The 24,389-nt window shown below is 40.1% G+C and overlaps 1 protein-coding gene across 1 annotated transcript in view; it reads left to right on the top strand.

Moving 5' to 3' along the window:
- Positions 1-827: 827 nt before the first annotated feature.
- STK26 (serine/threonine kinase 26) overlaps positions 828-24,389 on the top strand; it is a 67,994-nt gene continuing 44,432 nt past the window's right edge. Inside the window, exons 1-2 of the mRNA XM_043457677.1 lie at positions 828-1,335; positions 1,438-1,588. Of these exons, the coding sequence (XP_043313612.1) occupies positions 1,547-1,588 (42 nt within the window). The 5' untranslated portion in view covers positions 828-1,335; positions 1,438-1,546. The remainder of the gene's footprint in view (positions 1,336-1,437; positions 1,589-24,389) is intronic.

The raw sequence follows: 24,389 nt of genomic DNA on the forward strand, positions 1-24,389 counted from the left end.
TTTTTTTGCATTTCAGTAAAATGGAAGAAAAGTAATATGACCTCAGAGGGCCCTTGTAAAGATTCAGTAAGGTAACATATATACATATATATCACTTAGAGGTCCCTGACAGAAAGAAAATGGAACTCATTAACGATAGCTAAATATATTGATAACAATGATATGCTATCTTTTGAGCAGATTCAAAAGGAACAAGACAAACATTTCTCGTCTGCCAGAGCCCCAACACCATGGTGGGTACAGTCCTACAATAACCTGCAAGTTAGGGAACTCCATCCTCATTTTAAACTGGCACTTGTGGTTTCCCAAAGGTGCCTTCCTAATGAGATGACTGCAACTGCTATTATTATTTTTAACCTCATTACTGTTAGGTTACTCTCCGAAGAGCCTGCCTCCCTGCTGGAGTGGAACTTCAAATGGGGTGGAGGCAGGGACTTGCCGAAACCACTGCCGTGTATGCTGAGTTCAATAATGCGTCCTGCGAATGACCCAATCTCATTTCCCAGGCCTCTATTTCCTCATTCATTTTTCTGCCGAGGTGCCATCTGTTTTCCAGCTCCCGTCTCTCTTACACGTGCTTGTGATGAGGAGAAGCCCCAGTCTGGTCGCCCTCCCCCACAACCCCCCAACTGGTAGCCCAAGAGGTAGGGGTAACCCCAGTTCTAAGGCACCTGAAGCCTGTCGGGGGGCGGGGAACCCGGAAAGAGGAGAGCGGCCACGGCCCCCGCCCAGCGGGGACACCGAACTGCGGGAGAGAGCGGGGGTCCGCCGACTCGGCTCTCTGCGCCCCCGCCCTCGACCACGTCGAGGACTCGAGAAGGAATTCCGACACCCGCCAAGTTTCAACTCAACCCTTCTCCGAGGCTGCGCCGCCCGTGCCCTCGCGCGCCTGCCTGCAACGTGGCCGCGTCCGGGACGCCCTCGGACCCCGCGGGTCACCGGACTCTTCCCTTCTCTCTCCAGGCCGGGCCGTGCTGCACGCCCCCCAGTCCCCGAGTTCTCCTCTCCGTGGGCCAGGAGAGCCTCCGCCTTCCCGGGCTCCCGGAGCCCCAGCCGAGCCCCTTCGCAGCGCGGAGCCCTAGCTCCCCTGACACCGCCCGGCGGCGGGGCGGGGGCAGGGCCAGCGGCGGAACCGCCCCCAACCGCCTCCCCGGCCCGGCGAGCGGGCGGGTGGCTGGGGCGCCTCCACCTCCTCTTCCTAAAGCGGCGAGGCGCAGACGAGCGGCATCACTGGAGCCCAGGTCCCGGCCACTGCCACACACGGCGCCCGGCGCTCAGGAGCAACAGCAGCGGCAGCGGAGGCGGCGGCCAGAGCGGCGGGCGGGCGCCGGAAAGGTAGACTGAGTCCCGGGGAGCCTCGCGGCGGACCGCCCCCCTCCCGGCCCCGGGCCGCGCGCGCCCCCCGCCCCGTCAGCCCACTCGTGTGTGTCCTTCCAGGCCCCGGTCGAAGAGCCTGAGCGGGCCGCCGACCTACCCCCGGAGGAGGAGCCAGTCGGAACCCGAGGCGCCGCCGCCGCAGCCGCCGCGCGGAGCCGCTTTCGCCTTCATGGCCCACTCACCGGTGGCGGTCCAAGTGCCAGGGATGCAGGTGAGGACGCCCGGGCCGCCCCCGCCGGCCACGTGACTGCCCGGGAGCCCCGGGCGCGCTCCGCGCTGGGCGCCGGCGACGAGCGGCGGCCCGGGGCTCCCCCGAGCGAAGCCGGGCCGGGCGCTCCGGCCAGGTGACCCGGGCGGAGAGCTCTCGGTGTTTCCCGGCGTGTAAGCTAGGCGGTGCGGGGCGCCGGCCGGGCGCGGAGGCACTGGGGCGCGCGGCTTGGTGGGGATGCCGGGGGCTGGGGGGGGGGCGCTAAAACAGGCGGGGGCGGGACACCTGCGCCGGCTGAGCTGGTGCGCTTGGGGGTGGGAATGGAAGCACTTCACTTGGGAGAGATGGAGGTGTTTCGGAATTGGTGGGGTAAAACGCAAGTGGTGCTTACACTCACACACACACACACACACACGACACAAGTTGGGGCGGAGCAAGACAAGGGGGTGTCGGTGGTGGCGGCTTTGAATTGGGCTCTTCCTGTGTGCATAGAGCAAAGAGCGAGGTGACTTTTTTCCCCTTTTGGGGCTGCTGCTTCGGGGCCAAGTTGTGTCTCGCTCCCCCCACCGGGCCCAGCCCGCAGTAGGGCGTGAGAAATGCAGGGTCCTAAGTTAGAGCAGCGGAGGTGATGACGCCCCCGCCCCCGCCCCCTGCCTTTCCCACCGGAGGGCTGTGGCAGTGTGGTCGTTGCAAAGCTTTTTGTCCTGGACGACAAGATATTACGGCCTGGGACCTAACTTTTACCTTTTACATCTGACCAGCTCTCCCCCCTTACATTTTCATTTTATTAAAGAAGAAACAAGCTATGTCCACAAACTTTCTACATTGTTAAGTTTTTAAATCGGTGCATTTCAAGCTATCTACTGTTATCCAAGTTGAGTAGCTTTTAAACATTCACGTTTTATTTTTTTTTTTATTCCTTTGCTAGACAGCCTAAACACCCCCACTTATGAACAGGTAAAAGACTAGAAACACTTAAGCCTCATTATCTTCTAAAAATGTGAAAGCAATTATCTTCTAAAAATGTGAAAGCAAACGTTTTCTAAGTTCAGAAAAAATGTTTAGTAAATAGCTTATGTTGCTAGTAGAAATCAAAGCGCCATGGATTGGGGCCTCAATTTACTAAATAATGCATGGAATTCATCTTTAAAAAAAACAGTTGGTCATATTTGATGCATGATCACACGAAAAAAGTGATTTTTAAAATGCTTCCCCCCTCCCCAAGGACTGTTTGTATCGGACATATATCTAACCTAGGACTCCTGTGCGTCCTAAGCACCAGGCCTTTCAGCTAAATATAGGACAGGTCTGGGTTGAGTCCCAGGAAATCGATGTGTAGTTAATAAAAAAAAAAAAGAAAGAAAAGGAAGCAAAAGGGAAATTCGAGACATTAGGGCCTTTTAAAAGGTTAATCCATTCAAGCTTTACAAAATGCCTCAAACTTCCTTCTTCTCACGCCACCCCCTCCTTCCCCCCAGCCACTGCCCCTCACCCCATTCATTCAGTTCTGCCTTTGATTATATCCAGAGAATTAGTAGTTTGCCTTATCAACTACAGTGTTGCTCTGTCTGATGTGGAAGAAAGTGGGAAGACTTTCCCACCGTGCTCTCCTTTCCGTCGGGGAGTAGAGCAGTCCGCGTGTGAAGTTCGTCTCGGAGTGGCTCAGTACTCCTCGTTCCTTTGTGTGCACGCGCTGCGTGCGTGCGTGCGTGTGCAGAGTGAGCAGCTCCCGATCAAGTTTGATTTTGGGCAACCCTGCGTGTTGAGGAGAAAATGGTTTCTGGTCCTTATTTCATTTGTCTTGACTTTATTTGATTTATATGGTTTCTGGTCCTTATTTGATTTGTCTTTATTTGATTTACATGCTTTAGGAACTCCTGCCTGTTCAGTATTTCTTCTGGCTCCTTGCTTTGTTTCATTATCTGAGTTCCCTATCTTTTGAATTTTTAAATTTTTTTAAATCTTCATTAAGGTGGGTTAGAATGTGAGTCTCATATTTTAAATGATAAATTCTGCCTTTCACTTTATGCCTACCCGAAGTTGTGATGACCTGGGGAAGGGCAGTCATCTCATAATTAGCAAAGAAGAGAGGAATAGTTGTCACTGTCTCTGTCTGAATGAAATGGTAAATTCTTACCTTCTTATTTCCATGCTCTCTGTAGATGTGGTTCTTAAGCATTTGGGTCAACAAAAAAGTTTTCCACAGTTAAAATTGTGGGGTATCCTAAAAACAAATTTGATGATTTGCCGCATGACTCTTGTGCCTAGACTACTGTGACTATTCTTTTGTTTAAAAGTGGTGAAGATGAGATGCAGGAATACATCACGAGCTTGTAAACTTTTCCTCGAGTTTTCTGCAAGAGTTAGGAGCAACTTTTAGATCTTCACAGTAGTGAGAAAACTTGAGTTAGCCATGTGTTCCTGAAATTAATGTATAGTATTTCCACAAATCAGGGTGAAGTGGTCAACCGGCCAGTAACTTTTTAACAGTTTATTTTAGGGAATTATGAAGATTGATGGAAAAATGATTTTTCCAGAAATAAAAACAAAATTACTTTATCCGCAGTGTTTTTCTCCCCCTGAGGAGAGACGTGAAGTCGAGCTACCTGTTCTATCACTTAAGATTTCCAGCATTCCTGAAAACAAAGAAATTTCTGTTGCCTCTAGTTTAAAATAGAAAAGAAACTTGGAGTGACGAAAGAAAACCCAGGATTTGGTTCAGTTAAAACCCTTCCTTATGAATTAGTTATTCAGACTCGTATTGTTGATATTTCTTAATATTGTGGTAATGAAATTTTTACCATATTACACCAAATGTGAAGGATATGAATTTTTTGATGCTTAATTTGTGCTTACTTTAGTATATCACTAAAGGAATTTTCCATTCCAGGAGCTGAACTCTTGAAAAAATATTTAAAGCACAACTTAAACAAAATAAACCAATAAACCTGTTTCTTTCCACTCAAATATTTACTCTTTAATGATTTAAAACATGTTTTTTCTTTGAAGTTCACAGTTGTAAATCATACTTAAGTTTAAGATATTTCCCCTTAGAAACTGCATGAGTATTTATGAAGACAAGTGTTCTAAATTGGGTGTTAAATCTTTCATAAAGTGTGGGTGAGAGAATGAAGTGAAATGTTGAATTAGAGTACTAAGTGTTATTATATTATGCCTCTTGTGAAAGAATTTTTTTAAACTTCCTGCTAAAGAATTTAAACATTAGCCTTCATGTATCTTTAAATATGATCAAGGTGGTACAGTTTTTAAATAGTTGTTCTTTGAGATCTGAGATGGAAATGAAGGGTAAGGCTTAATGAACACGTTATTGAAGACGTTTATCCAAGAGGTGGAAGACTTTTCCTGGCATTGGTAAACTTAGTTACTGGGTTCTGGGAAGAATACAGAAGTATACTACATAATGTCTGCCCTTAAAGATCTTAAAATGTTGTTGGGGAATTAAATCTAGTACATAAAACATGAAATAATGCAAAATCTATGATAATTACTCTGTAATAGAGGTTTTTGACTGGAAGAGTCGAAGTCTTGCCCCCAAAAGATTGTTAGGGTCCATATTTGAAGGGTATTTTCAAGCAGGGAAATACCCTGAGCAAGTGTGTGTATGCACACAATCTTGGTTCATGGGATAAAATCACTTGGATTATGATGAGGAATTGCAGTAGAGAAATAGTAGGGGGTGAGATTAGAAGACTTGATTGGGTCCAGATTGTGGCAGTTCTTGAATGCTGGGGAAGGGTTTGGCCTTCTGACTAGCCACTATTGCTAAGTAAGGAAGGCTTAATGAACAAAGTTATATATAGGACGAGAAATCTTAAGATTGGATGAGTGGATGAAGTGGAGGATTGAGAGACTTCAGGTAGTTTGATCAGCTGAGGCTACTTCAATGAGGCAGTCATATCTGTACAGATGCAATGGACCTTGCATTGACTGATTGCCTTCCATATGCCTTGTACTATGAGGTAGAAAATATAATCACTAGACTTTAAATTAGTCAGTTACAGAAGAAAGCATCGAAGCCATTGTGATGTTGAATATGGGGAACTAGGACAATTATGATACATCCAAAAAAAGCTGGAAAGTCAGGGAGAAGAGCCAGATCTGGTAGAATATTAATGATTTCTGTTGTAGGCTTGAGAAGTTTGAGGTAACAGCGGGATGACCAAAATGTAGAGCTGTATGTCTGTTACCTTGACTGTGGTGATGGTTTCAAAGGTGTATGTATATGTGCAAACACATCAAATTGTATACATTAAGTATGTACAATTTTTTGTATGTCAGCATGCCTCAGTAAAGCCAGTTTTAAAAATGTCCAGTGAATACTTGAAGAGATAGATCTGGAGCTTTAGTCATTCATAAGACATTTACTGAGCATTTACTTTTGGCCGATTTCTTTACTTGAAACTGAAGGATGGGAGCCAGGAAGGAGGGAGAGGACATAATGTCAGCATGTTGGAGTGAGGGCCCTCATGAGGCAGGAAGCTAAGGTGGAGGATTGGCTTGTAAGAAAAGGAATGGTGACTTAAGATGCATGCGGGGATGAGAAAATGCGTCGGGATCAGGAAGGAGTTAACTGGGGATGGGGGAGGAATTCTTTATTTAACTCTCCTCATGAAACCTAAATTGGAGAAGGAATTCAGCTTGGTGTCAGAATCTAGTATGGAGATTCTTACCTTCCTTCCACCTTCTGAAGGGACTAATCAGCTTTGTAATTTGAGATAGAAAGAGGTAGAAAGCAGTGCTTGCACTAATACGTAAAGCCAAACCTTTGTCCTGGTTGGTAGGTGATTGATACAGAGATGTTGAATATGTTGCTGATGCTGGGAGAAGACCAGCTGAATCAGAATGATCAAAGACAGTTCTTAGCTGGGAGAGTTGGAGGTAGTTGCAAGGTATGGGGTAAGCAAGCTAGGGGCTGAACAGTGAGTAAACAGGAATTGCTCATGGTAGGACATGTGCCTCGAACACTAGGAGGGTCTAAAAATGGCACAAGAGGACAAAGGTCCATCATGTACCTCCGTTGCCTGAGTCATAGCAAATAAGAGAATATAATTTAGCTGGTACCCAGAAACCATTGAATATTGTCATACTGTGTTTTTTTTTATTCTGCCTTTCATTTATTCAGTGACCTTGAGCACATCATCTACAAAATGGGGAATAATAAAAGCTGTGTTTCCTTTGCCTCAATGAGATGTTATTAGGATGAATTAACTATCATCTGTGGAGTATATTTTGAACTCCTTCATCAAAGGTGTTATGATGTATATGGGCAGTTCATTCTGCAAAACAATGCTAGACTAATCACATGAAAACACTGTCATTATCTCTCCTCACTCCTGCTTGGAAACCTGTGTTTTCCTACTGAAATCCAGTCTCCCACCCCCACCCCAAAACACCCACACAAATACTACAACCACCAGACCTGAAGTCTTCTGCTCAGCTTTGCAGACTTCCTGTTATCTGGCTCCTCTCTACAGATCTATACTTAGTTATTTCTACTCCCCAACAAGAAATCTGTTTTGTTCTACCATGCCAGTTATAATTCCATAATCAGACCCTACCTGATTTTCAAGGTCTCCATCTTACTTTCTCCATGAACTTTCTCTGAACATTCCAGACTACAATAATCACTCCCATTTTCCAGCACCTATTATATCCCTTGTCAGTAGCAGACAGTCCAGTCCTTGGTTTATATACTGCCTTAGGTTTTTCCTAATTAGATATGTTATACTTGTCTCTCAAACTAGGTTGTAAATTTCTTAAAGGCAGGGACCATCTATTTTACTTCTCTTTTACATTAGGTATGAATTATGTGTAAAAGTGTTGGTTAGTGAGTACAGTACATATAGACTAGAAGTTTCTGACTTTTTCCATTCTGTTTTTGTAAATATATTGTGTGATGCTTGAATTCTTGTAGATCGGGAAGGCTAATTTATGTGTGCACACTGAAGACATTTTCTACTTACTAAAATGCATTATACATGATCGGTCTAACAAAATATACTGGTAACTAATCAGCTGTCCACACACTGAAACTCTTATTCTCATCTTCCAAGACCTTTGAGAGAAAGAGCAGCCCTCATTGCTCTCCTAGTAACTAGGGCTGATTTCAGACAAATTTTTGTCTTTGAGAAAAATAACCTTTTGTCCCTTGCCTGTGTTCCCCCCCCCAAAAAAATACAAACAAATAAATAAAACCTCTTTACTTCTCTGTCCCAGCTGTCATATTAGAAAGAATCTGATACATTTCACTAATAGTGAGGTGTCTTTGATTAATGGCTCACTGTGTGACCTCTCCCATGGATGTTGTCCCTCCCGCAAATCCCATATAATTCAAGCAGATCTTCTGAAATGCACATTCAGAGAAGCCAGGAGACCTAGGGCCAAGCAGATCCCATCCTTCTCCTCTGTTCCTGCTTGTCTCTCACCATCACCTCTCCCCAAGAATAGAGTTGTACTCCCTGTCAGCCTCTTCTGGACTCATTCCAGCATATCTGACAGCGACCCACTGAGCTTTCTTTTCCCTTCATTTATCATATGGTCATGGAGTAGAATGACCCACATCCTAAAATACCAGATTAACCATTGATACAACAGCTTTGGATATTCTAGCAAAATATGAACAAAACCGTGGTTCTCCCTTCCTGGGGACTAGAGTAAACAAAATTGTAGACAGCTTAGGTCTACAAGTTAAAAATATTCTAATTATCTTTTTTTAAATGTCCCCTTTTTCCTTTGTGATCAAGTAATTTCATGAATGCACTGCTGAGGAAATCCAAGGCACTGTGTTTTTATCTTTTTCTCATGGAAAACATTTACAGAAAAAAACCTTTTCAATGTTTCGTAAGATCCTTGTAACAAGAGATAGTGTTCTTAGTGGTATTTTCCCCCTCTCCCCCTTTCACTTTTTTTTTTAAAGTGAGGAAAGATCTGTAAAACCTTATCAATTTAAAATGCGAAGGACTGAAAAATTTGTTTATTACAGAACAATGGTGTGTGTAGCTGAAGAATAACAGTTGCTTTGAATCATAGAAATTGCCTACTGGATTTGAAATCCATGCCACAGTAGATATGTTAGGGAATTTCTAAGCACACTAGTGAATTACTCTACCAGATTTCAGTAGAGTCTGGTAACACAATCCAAGGAGTGAATTTTTGGCAGGTGGAGGAAAGACTTCAAGGACATCTAGATGCATCCAGATTTTTCTTTGAAAATGCATTTTTGCGTAGCTCTGTGAGTGCCTTTTTACCCCCCTCCCCCAACTTTCCATTAAACCATTGGCTTTGGGACATATCACTTTACAGTATGTTATATTAAGCTAGGATTTAACTGCTTGCTGTACTATAGTATAAATAACACAGCAGTGGGTGGTGGAGAAGGGATGGGCAACATAGATAATCAGGTGGGGCATAAGTTGGTTTTAATGCAAGAAAAGTTGGGGCAGCTGAGCCAGTAGAAACCATGAGGTCATAATTTCTTCCCAGAACCTAGTTCATGATTATTGTTGCCCCCTAGGGCTGGAAAAGTTTCTGGACCCCCTGGTCACAATTTCCTGTTGCCTGTCTTAACTTCAAGTAGAAACATAAAAGAAACCAATCAGCAAAGCGTGCACACACACTACAAAGTGTAGGGATAGAAAATAGAACTTTGACCTCTTGTGGTTAAGGGGGTTATAGTCAGTCAGTCTAGCGGCCTCGGGGAAAGAAGCGTACTTCAACTGTGTGCTTTTTAAGTGCTTCTGACCCCATGAGAAGAACAATTAGCAAATTCATTATTTAGGGTCCTGTTTGTTTCTGTAGCCTTATCTCAGATCCTCTGTCTGAACTTTGCTCTGAACCTTCCGATGTGCTCCTCTGTCAGTTCATGGTAATATAGTAGACTTCCCAAGTTGGATACTGGTGATCCAGGTTTAATGTTTTTACACGCTTAGTCTTCATGAAACACCAAGGGGTGATTTAAGCTGGAAAATTATTAGCCGCAAAGTTTGGAAGGCCTATGTAATGTAGGACATAGTGCTTGATACCTATCTCTGAGACACACAAAGTGTAAAGAAGTCAAGAAGTTTATCCCGTAACTTAAAAGATTAGACATCTGCACATTTAAAGATCTAACAATGAAGAGCGATAGTCAGTCATATAGTCATAGTGTTAGTTGCTCGGTCATGTCCCACTCTTTGTGACCCCATGGATTATAGCCTGCCGGGCTCCTCTGTCCTTGGAATTCTCCAGGCAGTAGTTATGAATCCCAAATGAGATAGAAATGGACATAGTAGCGCTCCAAGGAATATCAAATTAAGGAAGGGAACTATCATTTCTACAGCACCTTTATGCTAGGCACATGTGTTTTTGCCACTGCACTACATTGCTTCTAGGCAAAGCAGCCCTGAACAGACCCTTAAAGCAGAGTGGGAGACTGGCAGGAGAACAGGCATAAAGGGGCACATACAAAGTTCCTTCTATAACAGAGGTTGCCATGAACTATGTCAAGACCAAATTATGAAAGGCTTTGAATGCCAGAGGGCTTCCCTGGTTCAACTGGTAAAGAATCCACCTGCAATGTGGGAGACCTTAGTTCGATCCCTGGGATGGGAAGATCCCCTGGAAAAGGGAAGGGCTACCCACTCCAGTGTTCTGGCCTGGAGAATTCCATGGGGTCGCAAAGAATTGGACATGACTGAGCAACTTTCACTTTCTTTGAATGCCTGACTGAGCCAGTTATTTTTAACTCAATCTTCAACAAGGTGTTCTTTTTTTTTTTTTTTCTAATCAAGAAAGTGAATTGAACAAGGCAGTGGTTTATTGTTTGGTTTTGGAAGATTAGGCTTGTAACCTAACAGGCTGGGCTGGAGAAAGGCTAGATATAACAAGTGGATATTGTAATAGCATAGGCTTTAGTTGTTCAGGGTGTGATCTAGGGCAGTGATGGTCAAGCTTGAGCATGTAGCAGAACTACCTGGAGGCTTTTTAAAACACAGATTGCCAGGCCCCAGCTCCAGTGTTCCTGATTCAAGTAGGTCTGCAGTGGCCACGAGTTTGCATTTCTAATGAGATCCCAGCTGCTCTGCTGGTCTGGAGACCACTCTGAGTACCACTCAAGGAAGACTGCCAGACCTTGGTGATTGATTGGACATGGCAAGGGGGAAAACATGACAGTAAAGACGCAAAGATATGGCTGAGTTTGGGAGAAAATGGGTTTATTTTTAAAACTGTTGAATTTGTAGCACTGGCCACACAACCAAGCAGAAGCAAGTAGTAACAGGTTAGTTTAGGAATGAAGAGGATGATGCAAAGTGCTACCTGGAGAGAGAGAGAGAGTAGATGAAATTGTGAGAAATCAAAATAACATGATTTTCAGTCATCTTTCCAAGAAGCTGAACTCAATTTTGTATTAATTTTTATAGCTTCCAAAATCTCACTGTCACCCATCACTTCTGTGTCCCTTGATCCAGGTAGGTTTGACAGTTCAGTAAATGCTCTTACCTTCAAATGTAAGCACTTCTCTTAAGTACATGAAATCTATTTATGCTTATACTTGTGAAAATGCAAATTGGCTAAAGAGAAATAAAATGCCACTTTCCTAAATGCCAGTAAGTGGCACTATTTACCCCAAAGATAGACATTTAAAAAACTTTTTCCAATTTTTATACACCTCATCATTTTTTTTTGTACAGAACTCCTTTCCCTCACTCTGTATTATCCACCCCCCACCCCACCTCCCCCCCCAAAAAAAACCTGGAAATATTAACTCTGAGCTGCTATTATGTCAAAAATACCCATTCAGTCATCACATTCCAAAGCCAACTTGTGTTTACATATGGAAATTCTTGGAGGGGAGAGGAAGTTACTTCAGAATCATTAAGGAAATATCAAACCACTTCCTAAATGGCCTTTCTGACTCCATCTTCTACCCTCTAAAATATTCTCTATACCTGTCAGATTAATCTATTACCATCTGCCAACAGGTATCCTGCAGGAAAGCCAAGAGCTCAGTTTAAACAAAGGATTAAGTAAGTAAGTATTAGTTGCTCAGTTGTGCCTGACTCTTTGCGACCCTATGGACTGCAGCCCACCAGGTTCCTCTGTCCATGAGATTTTCCAGGCAAGGATACTGGAGTGGGTTGTCGTTTCCTTCTCCAGGAGATCTTCCCAACCCAGGGATCGAACCCAGGTCTCCTGCACTGCAGGCAGATTCTTTACTGACTGAGCTACAAACAAAGGATTAGAACTGAAAATAAGAGATGCAAATGAGCCTATTTAATGAGTTTGCCAACACCAAACAATGTGAGCAAACTTGATCCCCCACTTCATTCACCAGCTTTGGACCTAAGTCAGTTTTCAATATCTAAAATGAACATACAACCAACCAAACCAAAATTATCCTTGAGAATCAAAGATTTGACACCAATGAGGATGTTCAAAAACGTGTAGAAATGAGCCTTTAAACAAACACATTTTAGGTGATGTTTAGTTACCATTAAAATAAGTTCCTTAAGGGCTGTCTCCCCCTTTAAGGAATATAATTTGTTTGAGTTTAAAATTCTAGGTGTACCTTATTCCTCACATCTCTTATGGGGTAGCTGTTTCTTTTCCAGGATACTTAATTACTTTTGTGATCCATTTTTCATTACTCTGGATGGTAAATTATGTTTTTATTGGGAAAAATCTGTGGGGGCCATGTGTATATGCACATGCATTGTATATCACACGTGGAGTATATTCTGTGTTTGAAAAATCTTCAAAATCTGTTCAAGAAAATAAAGTTCAACTTTGGCCAGTATTTAGTCATCTGTACCAATTTTAGACATAACTATTTAAATAGAAAAGTGCATTATCAAAATAAAAATGAGTAAAAGGATGGTCACTAAGTTCAAGAAGCAGAAAATTATGATTTGGCAATGTCATGTAAGATGGTCTGCATATAAAAGAAATTCAGTAAAATTGATGTAAAATGTATGTACTCAGTAGAAATTACAGTATCCATGGAGTTGCTAAGTATTTTTATTATATAGAAAATATATAGAATTCTTTATCACCTTTAAAAAGATTTATAAAAATAATACATATGTCTATATGTACCTATGTCTACACACACAACAGGGTTACCAGGATGTTACACATGTTGCAGTTTTATCATGACTAGTTCTTTTTGCTGCATTTAATATTTAAACTATTAATGTTCTTAAAGAAAATGGACTCACAGCGGTCTGTTCCGTACAGGAAACAGATCATGGTAAACAACTTTTAATGAAATTTAGTACCAATGTTAATCTGTTTTAGTGAATTAGAATTGAATTGAACATTACATAGGATGGTATTATCAAGATTCTCAATTCTCTGCTTAATTTCCCCCATAGAATAGGCTTGCAAAGAATCATTGCATCAAAGGAACTGCTTTTGATAAGTATAAATCTGTTTGCCTGTTAGTAAAATCAGAGGCATGTGAGTAGTATACAAATAACTTCTGGTTAACAGGAACTTGTGATCATTGTCTAAGCTCTTATTTTGAAGTTATAATTGTTATGGTACTTTACACTAGATTTTAGGATGATAGGGAATGGAGGGGATAGGGCATTGAATTCTGTTTCAGTGACAAAATCTTGTATAGGAGAGCTGCTTTAAAAAAAAAACTATTTATCTCTTCATGAAAATGGTGACTGTCACTGAAAGATCTTTTTTTTTGGTTCTCTGTCACAGGCTTTCCAAAGGGCACATAAAATGAAAACGTGGGATTTGACTAGTTAAATAATGAATCAATTTTGAGGTTTTAGCATAGGTGACACCTCCGTCGTCGTCTTTTTGGACTGTGATTTCTGGTAATAGCAAGTAAAAAAAACTATTAGCGCTGTTGCTATGGATCTTCTATCTGCTGAGGTTCAGGCATCGTTTTGGAAGCTGCAGTGTAAACCCTGCTTAGGGAAGGTAGAATTTCATAATGCCAGAGGATTACTGCTGCCTCATGAGCAAACAGAAAATGTAGGTGAGGGAAAAGGTGTTGGACTCTGGAAGAAGAGAAACAGTATTTCCTAGGAAGGGAAAAAGTAGTCTTTTGCTTTAAAGATTGAGAATTCTCTCTATATTATTTTAGAATGGGAAATTTCTCTACTTTCTGCAGAGAGGAGAAAAAGCTATCAGAAAAGGAAATTGGGGAGGTAATAGTAATTCATTTCTTTCTTGTTGCTTATGAGTTCTGTGATAAAAAGTTACATTTACATAATTGATTTGTTATGGCAAGAAATGTAAAGAGTCTTTTGGTTGGGAGAAAGCTTGTGAAAGACCAGGGGAAAGAGCTGACATCATAGGGATGGTGGTTTCAGCTGCTTTTCTGTTTAAGATGTGCAATTTTGGTGACGTGCGTACTGGGCCAATAAATTGTTTCTAGACACTTTGGAGTAATTTTGGGTGGCCTTTTCCCACCTCTGAAGGCAAAATGAATACTTTTCATTAACAAGGAAAAGTGCTAGATTATCAGTGGATTCTGTTTGACTAATTTGGGCTGTTATTTGGGGATGGGGGAGGGGAGGCTGAAGAGAAGAAACCTTTCTTTCCAATGACTGGAATTGATATTATTGTTACTTCTCCAGTGGGTTCTGACCTTAAAATTCTCCCTTAGGGAATGATTAAAACAGTTTTTGGGGGAGCATTTCAAGGCTGTGTAGCATCTCAGATTTACTTTAAAATAAGTTTGCCTAATGACTTTCTAGCACCAGTTGATTTATGTCTTGGCTGAGAGATTTCTAGAGAAGCATGTAGCCATTACTTTTTTCTGAGAAGACTTATGGGCACCAAATGCTGCGTTACTGTTGCCTTTTAACTCTCCAATAACTTAAAAGGTATAAATGTCTTCATACTTAAAAAACAAAACAAAAACATTCTATTCTGCCCAGAGATTGCAGGCCCCTCCCCACGTTCAGGTTGGAGATAGCTTTCTCTTGTTGTCCATCCACGTGCCTGGGTGTTTTGGGAGAGTCCATCTGTATGAATAGAAGCATTTTGATATGATTACTTCTGGGTGTTATTTTTTAATAGTGCATCATACCATCAGAGTGTAGGTATGATCCTGATTGAAAGAGCAAGCATAGTTGTAGATGATTTTTTTAAAAGCCCTTTAGCTCAAAAGATGATCCATATATTGTGAAAGGATATTCTTACTTAATATGGCCACGTGATATCAGAGCTTGAGAATTTAATTCCTTTTTTTCTAGTAGGACACGAAATTGTTTTCTAACTACTAGAATGAAGAGTGTGGTATGTTCTGTTCCTTTATAGCATGAAATAATGCCTGCATGCATCTCTTCAAATGTAAAACTGTGAGCCTTGTGGATTCTGCTCAGGAGTCTGGACTAGGTTATTATTTATAAAAGATATGAGATCATGTATTCAATCCAAGAAAATTCTGAATTGGATGTAATTAATGTTCTACTGAGGCAACTAATGTGTAGTTACTTTTGTACTATGTGTAATTAAATTTGTAAGAGGTAGCGAGTGGGGCTATAATGTTTGACTTCTGTTTTGTACAAAACGAAGTTTCCTTGAAATTGTGGATTTTTCACTCTCCCTTGTAAATATTTTTGAATGCCTGTATTTTTTAAGCAATAATAATGATCACCTTCTTCCAGTAGTGTTTTCAGAGTTTTGTTAATCTAATGCAACCTTTCTGCATTGGGACTGTCATTCTGAACCATAAAACAGAGACAATGATATGAGCGAATGTTTTCTCAATTCTGCCAAGAAGGACACAACTCGAACCATCCTAGATGCACTAGAGAGGAGTTTATTTATTACACACAGTAGATTTGGTAGAGCAACAGTTGTAAACTATAGCCAAGGGCCAAATCCTGAGTGCAGTCTGTTTGTGTGTAGGCTGAAGGCTAAAAAATATTCTTTTTTTGCATTTTTAAAGAGTTCTTTAAAAAGAATATGTGACAGAGATCACAGACTGTACCTAGCCCACAAAACCTTAAGATATTTACAACATGGTCCTTTATAGAAAAAGTTTGCCAAACCCTGTCTTAGGGCATGGAACCTCATTGAGAATTGCTGGAAGGAAGCAATTTATAGTACTTTCTCTGCGATTAGGGATACAGTAAGATATTAGGAAAGTTTCTCTTTGTTGAGGTAACTGACTTGTATATTGGTCCCATTACTATAATGCTTAATTCAAGGAAGGACTCCAGATCATAGTAAATAGGGAGATGTGTTCTTGTTTTCTAGACAAAAATTATATTTAATAGTTGAATGATGTGGAAAGTTGTGTTGGAAACAATAATTAATAATAAATTATGTATGTGTATATACAAATATATTTTAGTGTTTTTCTTAGTTTCTACAAGAAATACAAGTGAATTTTAAAGGACTATAAGGGAAGGCATTGATTGCTTTTATCACTAACTTAAATTAAGAGGCTATATCTATTAGAGAAGGAAAGTGAATAGAGAGTGTTAAGTGTCAGATATAATCACATTTGTTTCCTCCTTGTACTGAATAAGTGTCTTCACCCTACAATTAACATCTCAGGTACCTTGTCAGTAGTAAGAAGAATAGTACTTAATCAAAAATGCATTCAAATTATTAGATCATAGCATATGAAATAATCAGGCTGCACCAAGTGCCACTTAACTACTTGATTTAGTGGGGGAGGTGCCATCAGCCATAAAACATATTGGTAAATCACAAAATTACCAAGGGAGAAAAAGACCAGCAGGCATTCTTTGTAATTTGTTGCTGATTTCCTTTATCCCTGTATTCAGTTAATCGTGAAGTTCTAAGCAGTGTTTTTTTCTTGGAAAATGTCAGATATCATCCCTTCTTTTATCAAGCCATCCTGGCCTCTTGTCACTAAGTACACTTGAGACAGTGTGCAGACATAATGGAACTACCTGAAACACAGACTTTATGTTTTTACTCATCTGCTGAATGCGTTCCGTAGCTCACTGCTAACCTGCTCAGAAATTCCCAGGATGGGTGAGTCAAACGAGGTTGCTGAGATGATCAGGAACGGCTTCAACTGGGTGGCTGAGCTTGCTTTAAGACTGGATGGCAAGAAGGGAAAGAAAGGAAGGAAATGAAATTAGACAAGACAAGAAAAGACAAAGGAACTTCTAAGGCTGTGTTTTTCAAAATCTTTATGGGTCCTTTTGGGGTGGGCGGTGAAGATTTGTTTGGTGAATGGTACTTTATCTCTGGTTAGGGCTGTAAAATGATAGGGTACAAGTCAGCTCAAGTTGTAGATCACAGATCTTTTTGGGTAGCGTACTGTTCAAAGCATTTTAATTACTTTGAATTGCTCATCAAGCTTATTTTGGCTATGGCAATTCAAAAACTAATTAAGGAATGTTGCCATTTGTCTCCATCCTGACGTTACTTGTTTGTCATTGCCCTCCCCACCCCATCCCCAGCTAAAAAACTCTCATTATAAAATAATAAAGACAAGTATTTTGTAAAGATCACTTTCAGTTCTAAAATCCTGTGATCCTCTAAAGTTCCTAAAAAGATCACATAGTGTATTTTTTTGGAGGAAAAAAAATCTGATTTTGTACATGTATGCAGATTTCATACATGTATTCAGATTTCATACTGGATGCTGATTATCTTTGTTGGAGAATTACAGTTTTGTTGATTGCAAAATGAACAGGACCATATGTTTCAACTAATAAAATATATTATCCTTGCCATAGTGGTATGGAGAATATGTAAACAGCCTTATATTTATAGTAGTATTTCTTAAAAATTAAAAAATTCAACTCATATTAGTAGATATCTCTTGATTTCAGTAGCATTTACCCCTTTACTTGAAAATTATTTTTTCTAATATTGTGCTTTGGTAACATGAATAGATTTCAGTAACGTCAACACAGATCAATGGGGATTAAAAACTGACTGGTGAATCTGTACCTTTAGGGGTAGGGATTAGAACATTCACAAATGCTGTTGACAGTGGGGCAGGATAGAGGTTGGGTTGAGAAACTTTAGTTCAGGGAAAGCTGATTAACTTTGAGAAGATACTAATTTATAACAAAAAGAAGACGAGTTCTCTCAGCTGAAATTCTTTGGGAAAATGGAAATATGGCAACATGTAGGGCTTTATTTTTTTGTTTTTTCCAAATAAGCTGGTACTTCCTATACAGAGGAAAGGGAATAATGATAATAAAATCATGATCAGTGAGGATGTTGAAATCTAGCCCCTGTTTTGTTAATGTAACAAATTTGGTGATGCAAGGTGATTTCTTATATATGTTGAGTGTATCATGGTGCGAGGCACAGGGCTCACTTTTATGCTCATTTATGGTAGTTTGACCTTCTCTGGTGGCTCAGACAGTAAAGAATCTGCAATGCAGGAGAAAGTGAAAGTGTTAGTCACTCAGTCATGTCCGACTCTTTGTAATCCCATGGACTGTATAGCCCGCCAGGCTCTTCTGTCCCTGGAATTCTCCAGGCAAGAACACTGGAGTGGGTTGCCATGTGTTCCACCAGGGGATCTTCCTGACCCAGGGATTGAACCTGTATCTCCTGCACTGCACACAAATTCTTTACCCTCTGAGCCCCCAGGGAGCAATGCAGGATCCCCGGGTTCAGTCCCTGGATTGGGACGATCCCCTGGAGAAGGGAATGGCTACATACTCCAGTTTTCTTGCATGGAGAATTTCCATGGACAGAAGGGCTTGGCAGGCTAACAGTCCATGAACTGCAAAGAGTCAGACATGACTGAGTGAATGTCACTTTTTTCTTAGCTTAGGTTTTCAGGTATAACTGTTACACCCATACATCCAAATTTACTTAGTTTTGAGTGTATTCCTATTTATTAATGCACTGCTACAATTATTTTAAAGAAGTAGATGGGACATAAAAAACAATAAACATGTTTCTTTTAGCCATGCACCCACCTCCCCCCCACACACACACAAACACACACCATGATATTTTTCACTTTGGGGAAATGAAAAGTGGGAAATGAATTGTTGAAAAACTGGAGACCGTTCTTTTAGAGTATTCTATAATGTCCTCTCTGGTCCATTCATAGGGTTTGACAAGATTAAAATTGTTTGCTATTGACACCAGCATGCCATTGGTATCATTTTCTTGGGATCAAAGAATGTTAAAGCCAGTAGGACCCAAGAGATAAATTTCCTTAGCCCTAAGATTCCGCTGGGTAACTCCTTGCAAATACTATTTGATTAAATTCGTTCAAAATATAGGTTTGATTAAAGAGAGAAATGTTGGAGGGAAATTATACTGCAGCCACTTTCTCATTAAGAATGAAAAGGTAAGTCTATGTAAAATTACACTTTTTCAATCAGTGTTAATTTTCTAAAAGAACTCATGGTATTAATAATTTAGTGCTGTGCTTACAAGCTTCAAACCTATTGATTTTAATTGGAGTTCTGCATCAAGAAGGAAGATAGACAGTGAGCAAATCAATTTTATTTTAATCCAATGCATTTTAATAAGTGTGTTGAAGATTCACCATAACATTATCCATGATAGTTCGATATTTGCTCTAAGGGGCCTCTACCTTAGATTCTATCCCAAAGTGTTTATTTCTGAAAGTGCTAGAATGACATCCTTTAATTTTGCCTCCAGTATGGATAGCATAAAATGAGGCTCTCAGTGTTCATCATGTTAAAGTGCCCTGTGCGGATTTGATTAAATAATGCCCTGTTTTATCATTTATATATTAGCAGAATCTTTGTCTTCTTTTCACTGTATGGCCTGGTCCCCCTTTCCAAATGAATATTTTATAGTTAGAGCTTGTTATCAATCCCAGAGCATATTTATATAACATACTGTCTATTCAGTAATAATCTCTTTAGTTTTAATCTTAATGCTTATGGTTAAACCTGATCCTTGATTGAATTGTGCATTTCTTTCTATATGTGTTCAGCCCAACTAAATTAAAAGCAGTGTTCAGCAAAATGAGACACAGACTGTGGCTCTTTGAGGCCTCTAATCTTTACATTAGTGTATGATATCATGCGAGACTCTCCAGGACAGACAGTAGTCCTGTGACTCCGTTTGATAGTGATTACAGATGTGCTTCCAGAATCAGATTTGCATATGCCACTGGTATGCATCCTTTTGTGTATGGTTCCTGACAACTTTTCTTTGAGTACAGTTCCATATTATTTTAAGAATTGCTTTTTTTTTGCTACCCAAAGAGCTCCCCAGTAGAAAGGAAAAAACTCAAAAAGTTGTAACTTTGCAAAGTTTTTGTCATGTCAATCACATGTGGGAATAGGAATTGACTTACAGTCTCGTACCTGCTTTAATATCCTTCAGTTGAGTAAATGTAATCTTCTTGTGCTAAAAGTCAGAAATCAAATACAAATGGGAGGATAACTTCCTGCCAAAGATTTCATCAGAGGAGGGCCCCCAGGTAAGCACCCTGAAAACATCCAAGAGCTTCAGTATACAAAATACTCTTCTGGGTGCTGTGAGGGCACCTGGTGCTTAGTGAGACAGAGCACCATCCTTCATGTGCTTACTCATTAGAAAATAGAAAGGTCATGGCAATGAAAGAGAATGCAAAGATAATGAAATGCTGCTGTTGGCGGCTGAAGCAAAGGGCTGTGGGAGGGCGGACAGTGAGACAGTTGATTCGGTTTGGGTGATCAGATTCCCCTGGGGAGTTTGGAATGTAGTTTGCTGTTTGTTTGTTTGTTTTAATTAGAGATTCAGATATCCAGAGGAGAGGTTAGGGTATTGTTGACTGTGAAAATGGCATGGCTCAAAGGCTCAAATGTTAGAAAGTATTAATAGAATTGTTCCCCTTTGGGCATTTACTTTTGTTGGATGTTCTAATTCTGTGTATGGGCAGATATAAATAATTTCATTAGTTTCTGTATGCTTCTTTACTTTGTGAATAAACTTACAATGAAAAGAGAGGAAGACTAATATAACCTTAGGTCCTGTATGAGCTGAACTCCTGGTTCCCCTTGACTTCCTCGGAGCAGTCACTCATGTGTAATGGGGCACTAGTGTGAGGGGGCGGGAGGTCAGTCTGGAGAGTAGTTCACTCTGCTACTCTTTGTCCATCCATCCTTGGCTTCTGAGCCTGCTTCATTATAGTATCAGAGTGTTGGAATTTGAATGCAGCCTACTAGTAATTCTGAATTTCCTGCTGCCACAATGGGATAGTTTATACTTTCAGTTGAGTATATTACTGTAGAATTGGCCATGTGGCCAATGCTAGTTCATCCCTTACTTTAATGATTGCTTCAAAAGTAGAGTTTGGGAGACTTTCCTGGTGTTTCAGTGGTAAAGAATCTGCCTGCTAATACAGGGGACGTGTGTTCGATCCCTGGTCGGGGAACTAAAATTCCACATGCCAGGGGGCAACTAAGCCTGTATGCCACACCTACAGAGCTCGCGCTCTAGAGCCCATATGCCGCAACTACTGAAGCCCACGTGCCTAGAGCCCTTGCTCCATAACAAGAGAAGATACTGCAGTGAGGAGCCCAAGCACCACAATAGAGAGTAGCCTCTGCTCTCTGCAACTAGAGAAAGCCTTCACACAGAAACGAAGACCCAGCACAGCAGAGAATAAATAAATAGTAAATAAATAAAATTAAGATTTGTTTTTAAAAAAATTAGAGTTGGGATCTGTAAGTGATAGAAGAGGGGAACAAAGGGATTTGGCTTCTAGAACGTCACTAATTTAGTGTCAGAACAGTAGGGACTTACCGATCACTGGGCCCACCTCTCTCTCATTATACAGATGGTGAAGCTGACATTTAATTGCCGATTTCTTGTAATTTCTGGGGTAAGCACAATTATGCCAATTTTGCCTGACCTCTCTGCTCTTTACCTCTGTAATACTTCTAAGAAATCAGATCTTTTTTCCCTTAGAATGGCTATAACATCAGAGAGAAATGAGCTAAATGATACAGTGGAATCTGCATCCAGCATTTATTATGATGACAGCCTTGACTTTTGGTTATTGAAAGAAGAATGTGATTGTTTGCAGGATGTTTCCTTCCCTTTACCTATGGATGTAGTTAAAGATTTAGGGAACTTCCACTCCCACAGAGCTAGTAAAAAAAAGACAAGATTAGTTATTTCCTTTAATTTAAGAGGTCTTAGATCCAAAGATGATTTACCTGGCTGAACAAAATAATCTGACATTTCCACTCTCAATTAAAATAATAAGAATTTAAAGGTCTGGGAAATGGAGCTAATAAATGTGCTGCTTGTTATGCCTTTGTTTCTTACTTGAGGATTTATAGGATGGGGGAAGTTATAATTAAATTTCTTCTCATTCTTTCTGTAGTTCAGTTTTCTTAAGAAAAATGTGGCATGTGGTAAAGTGACAATAGAATCAAAGAAATGTTTCATTCTTCTTTACTCAATATAAATTGAACTGTCTTACAAACAGATGTAAAGAACTGCATTCTTCAAATCCCAAAATGTGTCCCACTTACTTCATTGTTCTTTTCCTCTGATCTGAGCTTGGGTGAAAAGAAGAATGCAAGTTAGGAGGCAGAGGAAGCTCTTCTCTTATCCTCTCTTGAGTAGGAGGAATTAAGATGAAGGAATATTATCAATTATGCTTTTGTTCTTAAAGATGAAGTAGACTCAAAATTATTAATCAGAAGAAACTCCTCAAACTGCTATGTTATTCATACAGTTGTGTCAAAATCTTTTGTAATAATTTTAACAAAGTTATCCTTTACTAAAATATTTGCATTCCAAGTATTTTCACTAATGAGGTACACTTAAAAGTAAGAACAATAAAATAAAGGGAAGATGAAAAAGTACTTATAAATTTAACTTTATTTCTGCCTTATGAACATATTTTTCTTGTTGCTGTGCACAGTATGGCTGAAAGTTTAAATTGTTGCCTTAAGAGTACAAAATAATACTGTGTGAGACTTTTGACTTTGTGCTTTGCTATTAAGACCAGGACTGCCTTGTTGCTACCTCATCCATCTCAAAACTGCCTTTTAAGTGGGTGACTAAAGACAGGAACTCAACTGTGAGCATATAAAATGTGGTCTGATGACCACAAGGAAGCCCAGTTTTAACTATATCTCTGACTACATTTCAATTGTCATTATATATACATAAAATTGAACAATTTTACTTCTAGTTTATGTTGCAAAAGCAGGTTATAATTACCTTTGAAAGATGTGAATATTCCATAAAAGTAGGTTAACTAAAAACTTTCTCCCTTATGCACTTATGTATTTTGAGTTCTCACAAATATGGAAATACAAACTCAAATGACTGACCACCTTAAGAGATTTGACTTCAAGCCCAATTCTTCATGTTCAATTTGAAACATATACAGACATACTTAATTTTTTATCTTAGTTCTGATTCTGTTATATGCAAAATGTAGTGAAGCTTAATATTTTACTTCAGAAATATAAATCACAGAGGTCTCAAGAATTCCATAAAATTTTATCAGGTACTTGTAATATGAACCTGAGATAAGATAGAGAAGTACTCTGCTAACATCACATTCTTCAGAAATTAAGAAAAATTTATGAGGAGCTTGTTTTATCCTTCTCATTATTAAAATAATCTGAGTACTCACATGGTCATTTGAACAATTCTATGCCTGTATAAAACCTAGCACAAAAGTATTGTCTTTATTCTTAGATAATTTCATCAATTTGAGGGTCTCACACACTGAACAGAGCTGAAAACCATAATGCTAATGGTTACTGAAGTCTACAATAAATCACTGATAAAGCTGGAATTGGAGTTGTTGGCTTCCAGACATTGGGTCCTCTGGGAATCATGGTATGGCATACCATCGCTACCTTGCCTCCCACACTTTAAAGGCTAGTTACTGACTTGGGAAAAAAATGGGCCAGAAAGTCAAGATTACATATGAGACACATCTCTGTAAGATTGTAATATGAACTGTTTGGTAATTGTGCATATATACAGAGATCAATCAGTTGCACAGTGGTTCAGACCTTTTAAGAAGTCTTGTCTCAAATAGGAAAGTTCTATTTTAAGATTTTCAAATTCTTTTAAGATTAAAATGTTTTTTTTCAAATTCTTTGAATGTAGGGAAATTTCTACGCAGATATTGGATAGTTGTGTGATCTGTGCATGATGGAAAAAAAAATTTGGTTTTATAGCCAAAGAGTAGAGTTTAGGTTACAAATTAATCCAAGCTGTAGTGAAAGCACCTTATACTTAAGAATCAGGGGACTTGACTTCAAGTTTGAGCTTTGCCACTAGTTAATTGCCGTATGTCACTGAACAATATATAACCTCACTAGACTACAGTTTTTCTCCCTGTAAAAATATGTTTTGAATCACTCTAAATTCCTTTTATCTTGCTAAATTCTTTCCTTGCCAAATTCCTGTTCATCCCAGAGACTCTATAATTCTTTTAATTCCAGGATTTGTTTCCTTTTTTAACCTCTCCCTATGTCTACCATCGTGACTTCCCAGGTGGTGCTAGTGATAAAGAACCCATCTGCCAATGCAGGAGACATAAGAGACACGGGTTCAACCCCTGTGTTGGGAAGATCCTCTGGAGAAGGAAATGCAACCCACTTCAGTATTCTTGGCTGGAAAATCGTATGGACAGACAGAGCCTGGTGGGCTACAGTCCGTGGGGTTGCAAAGAGTCGGACAGACTGAAAGTGACTTAACACAGTGCATGTCTACCATCATTTTGACATAAATGGCCTTAAATTTTGTATCTTCTGTTTGGTGGTATTAACCTAGGACACAGAAGGCATACAATAAATGCTTGTTGCTGATAGTGGTGATAAGGAGTTGCATTAAATGACCATTTCCTTCCAGCTCTGAAAGCCTGTGACTGTTA

This window comes from Cervus canadensis, chromosome X (genome assembly GCF_019320065.1).
Source record: "Cervus canadensis isolate Bull #8, Minnesota chromosome X, ASM1932006v1, whole genome shotgun sequence".
Lineage (NCBI taxonomy): Eukaryota > Metazoa > Chordata > Mammalia > Artiodactyla > Cervidae > Cervus > Cervus canadensis.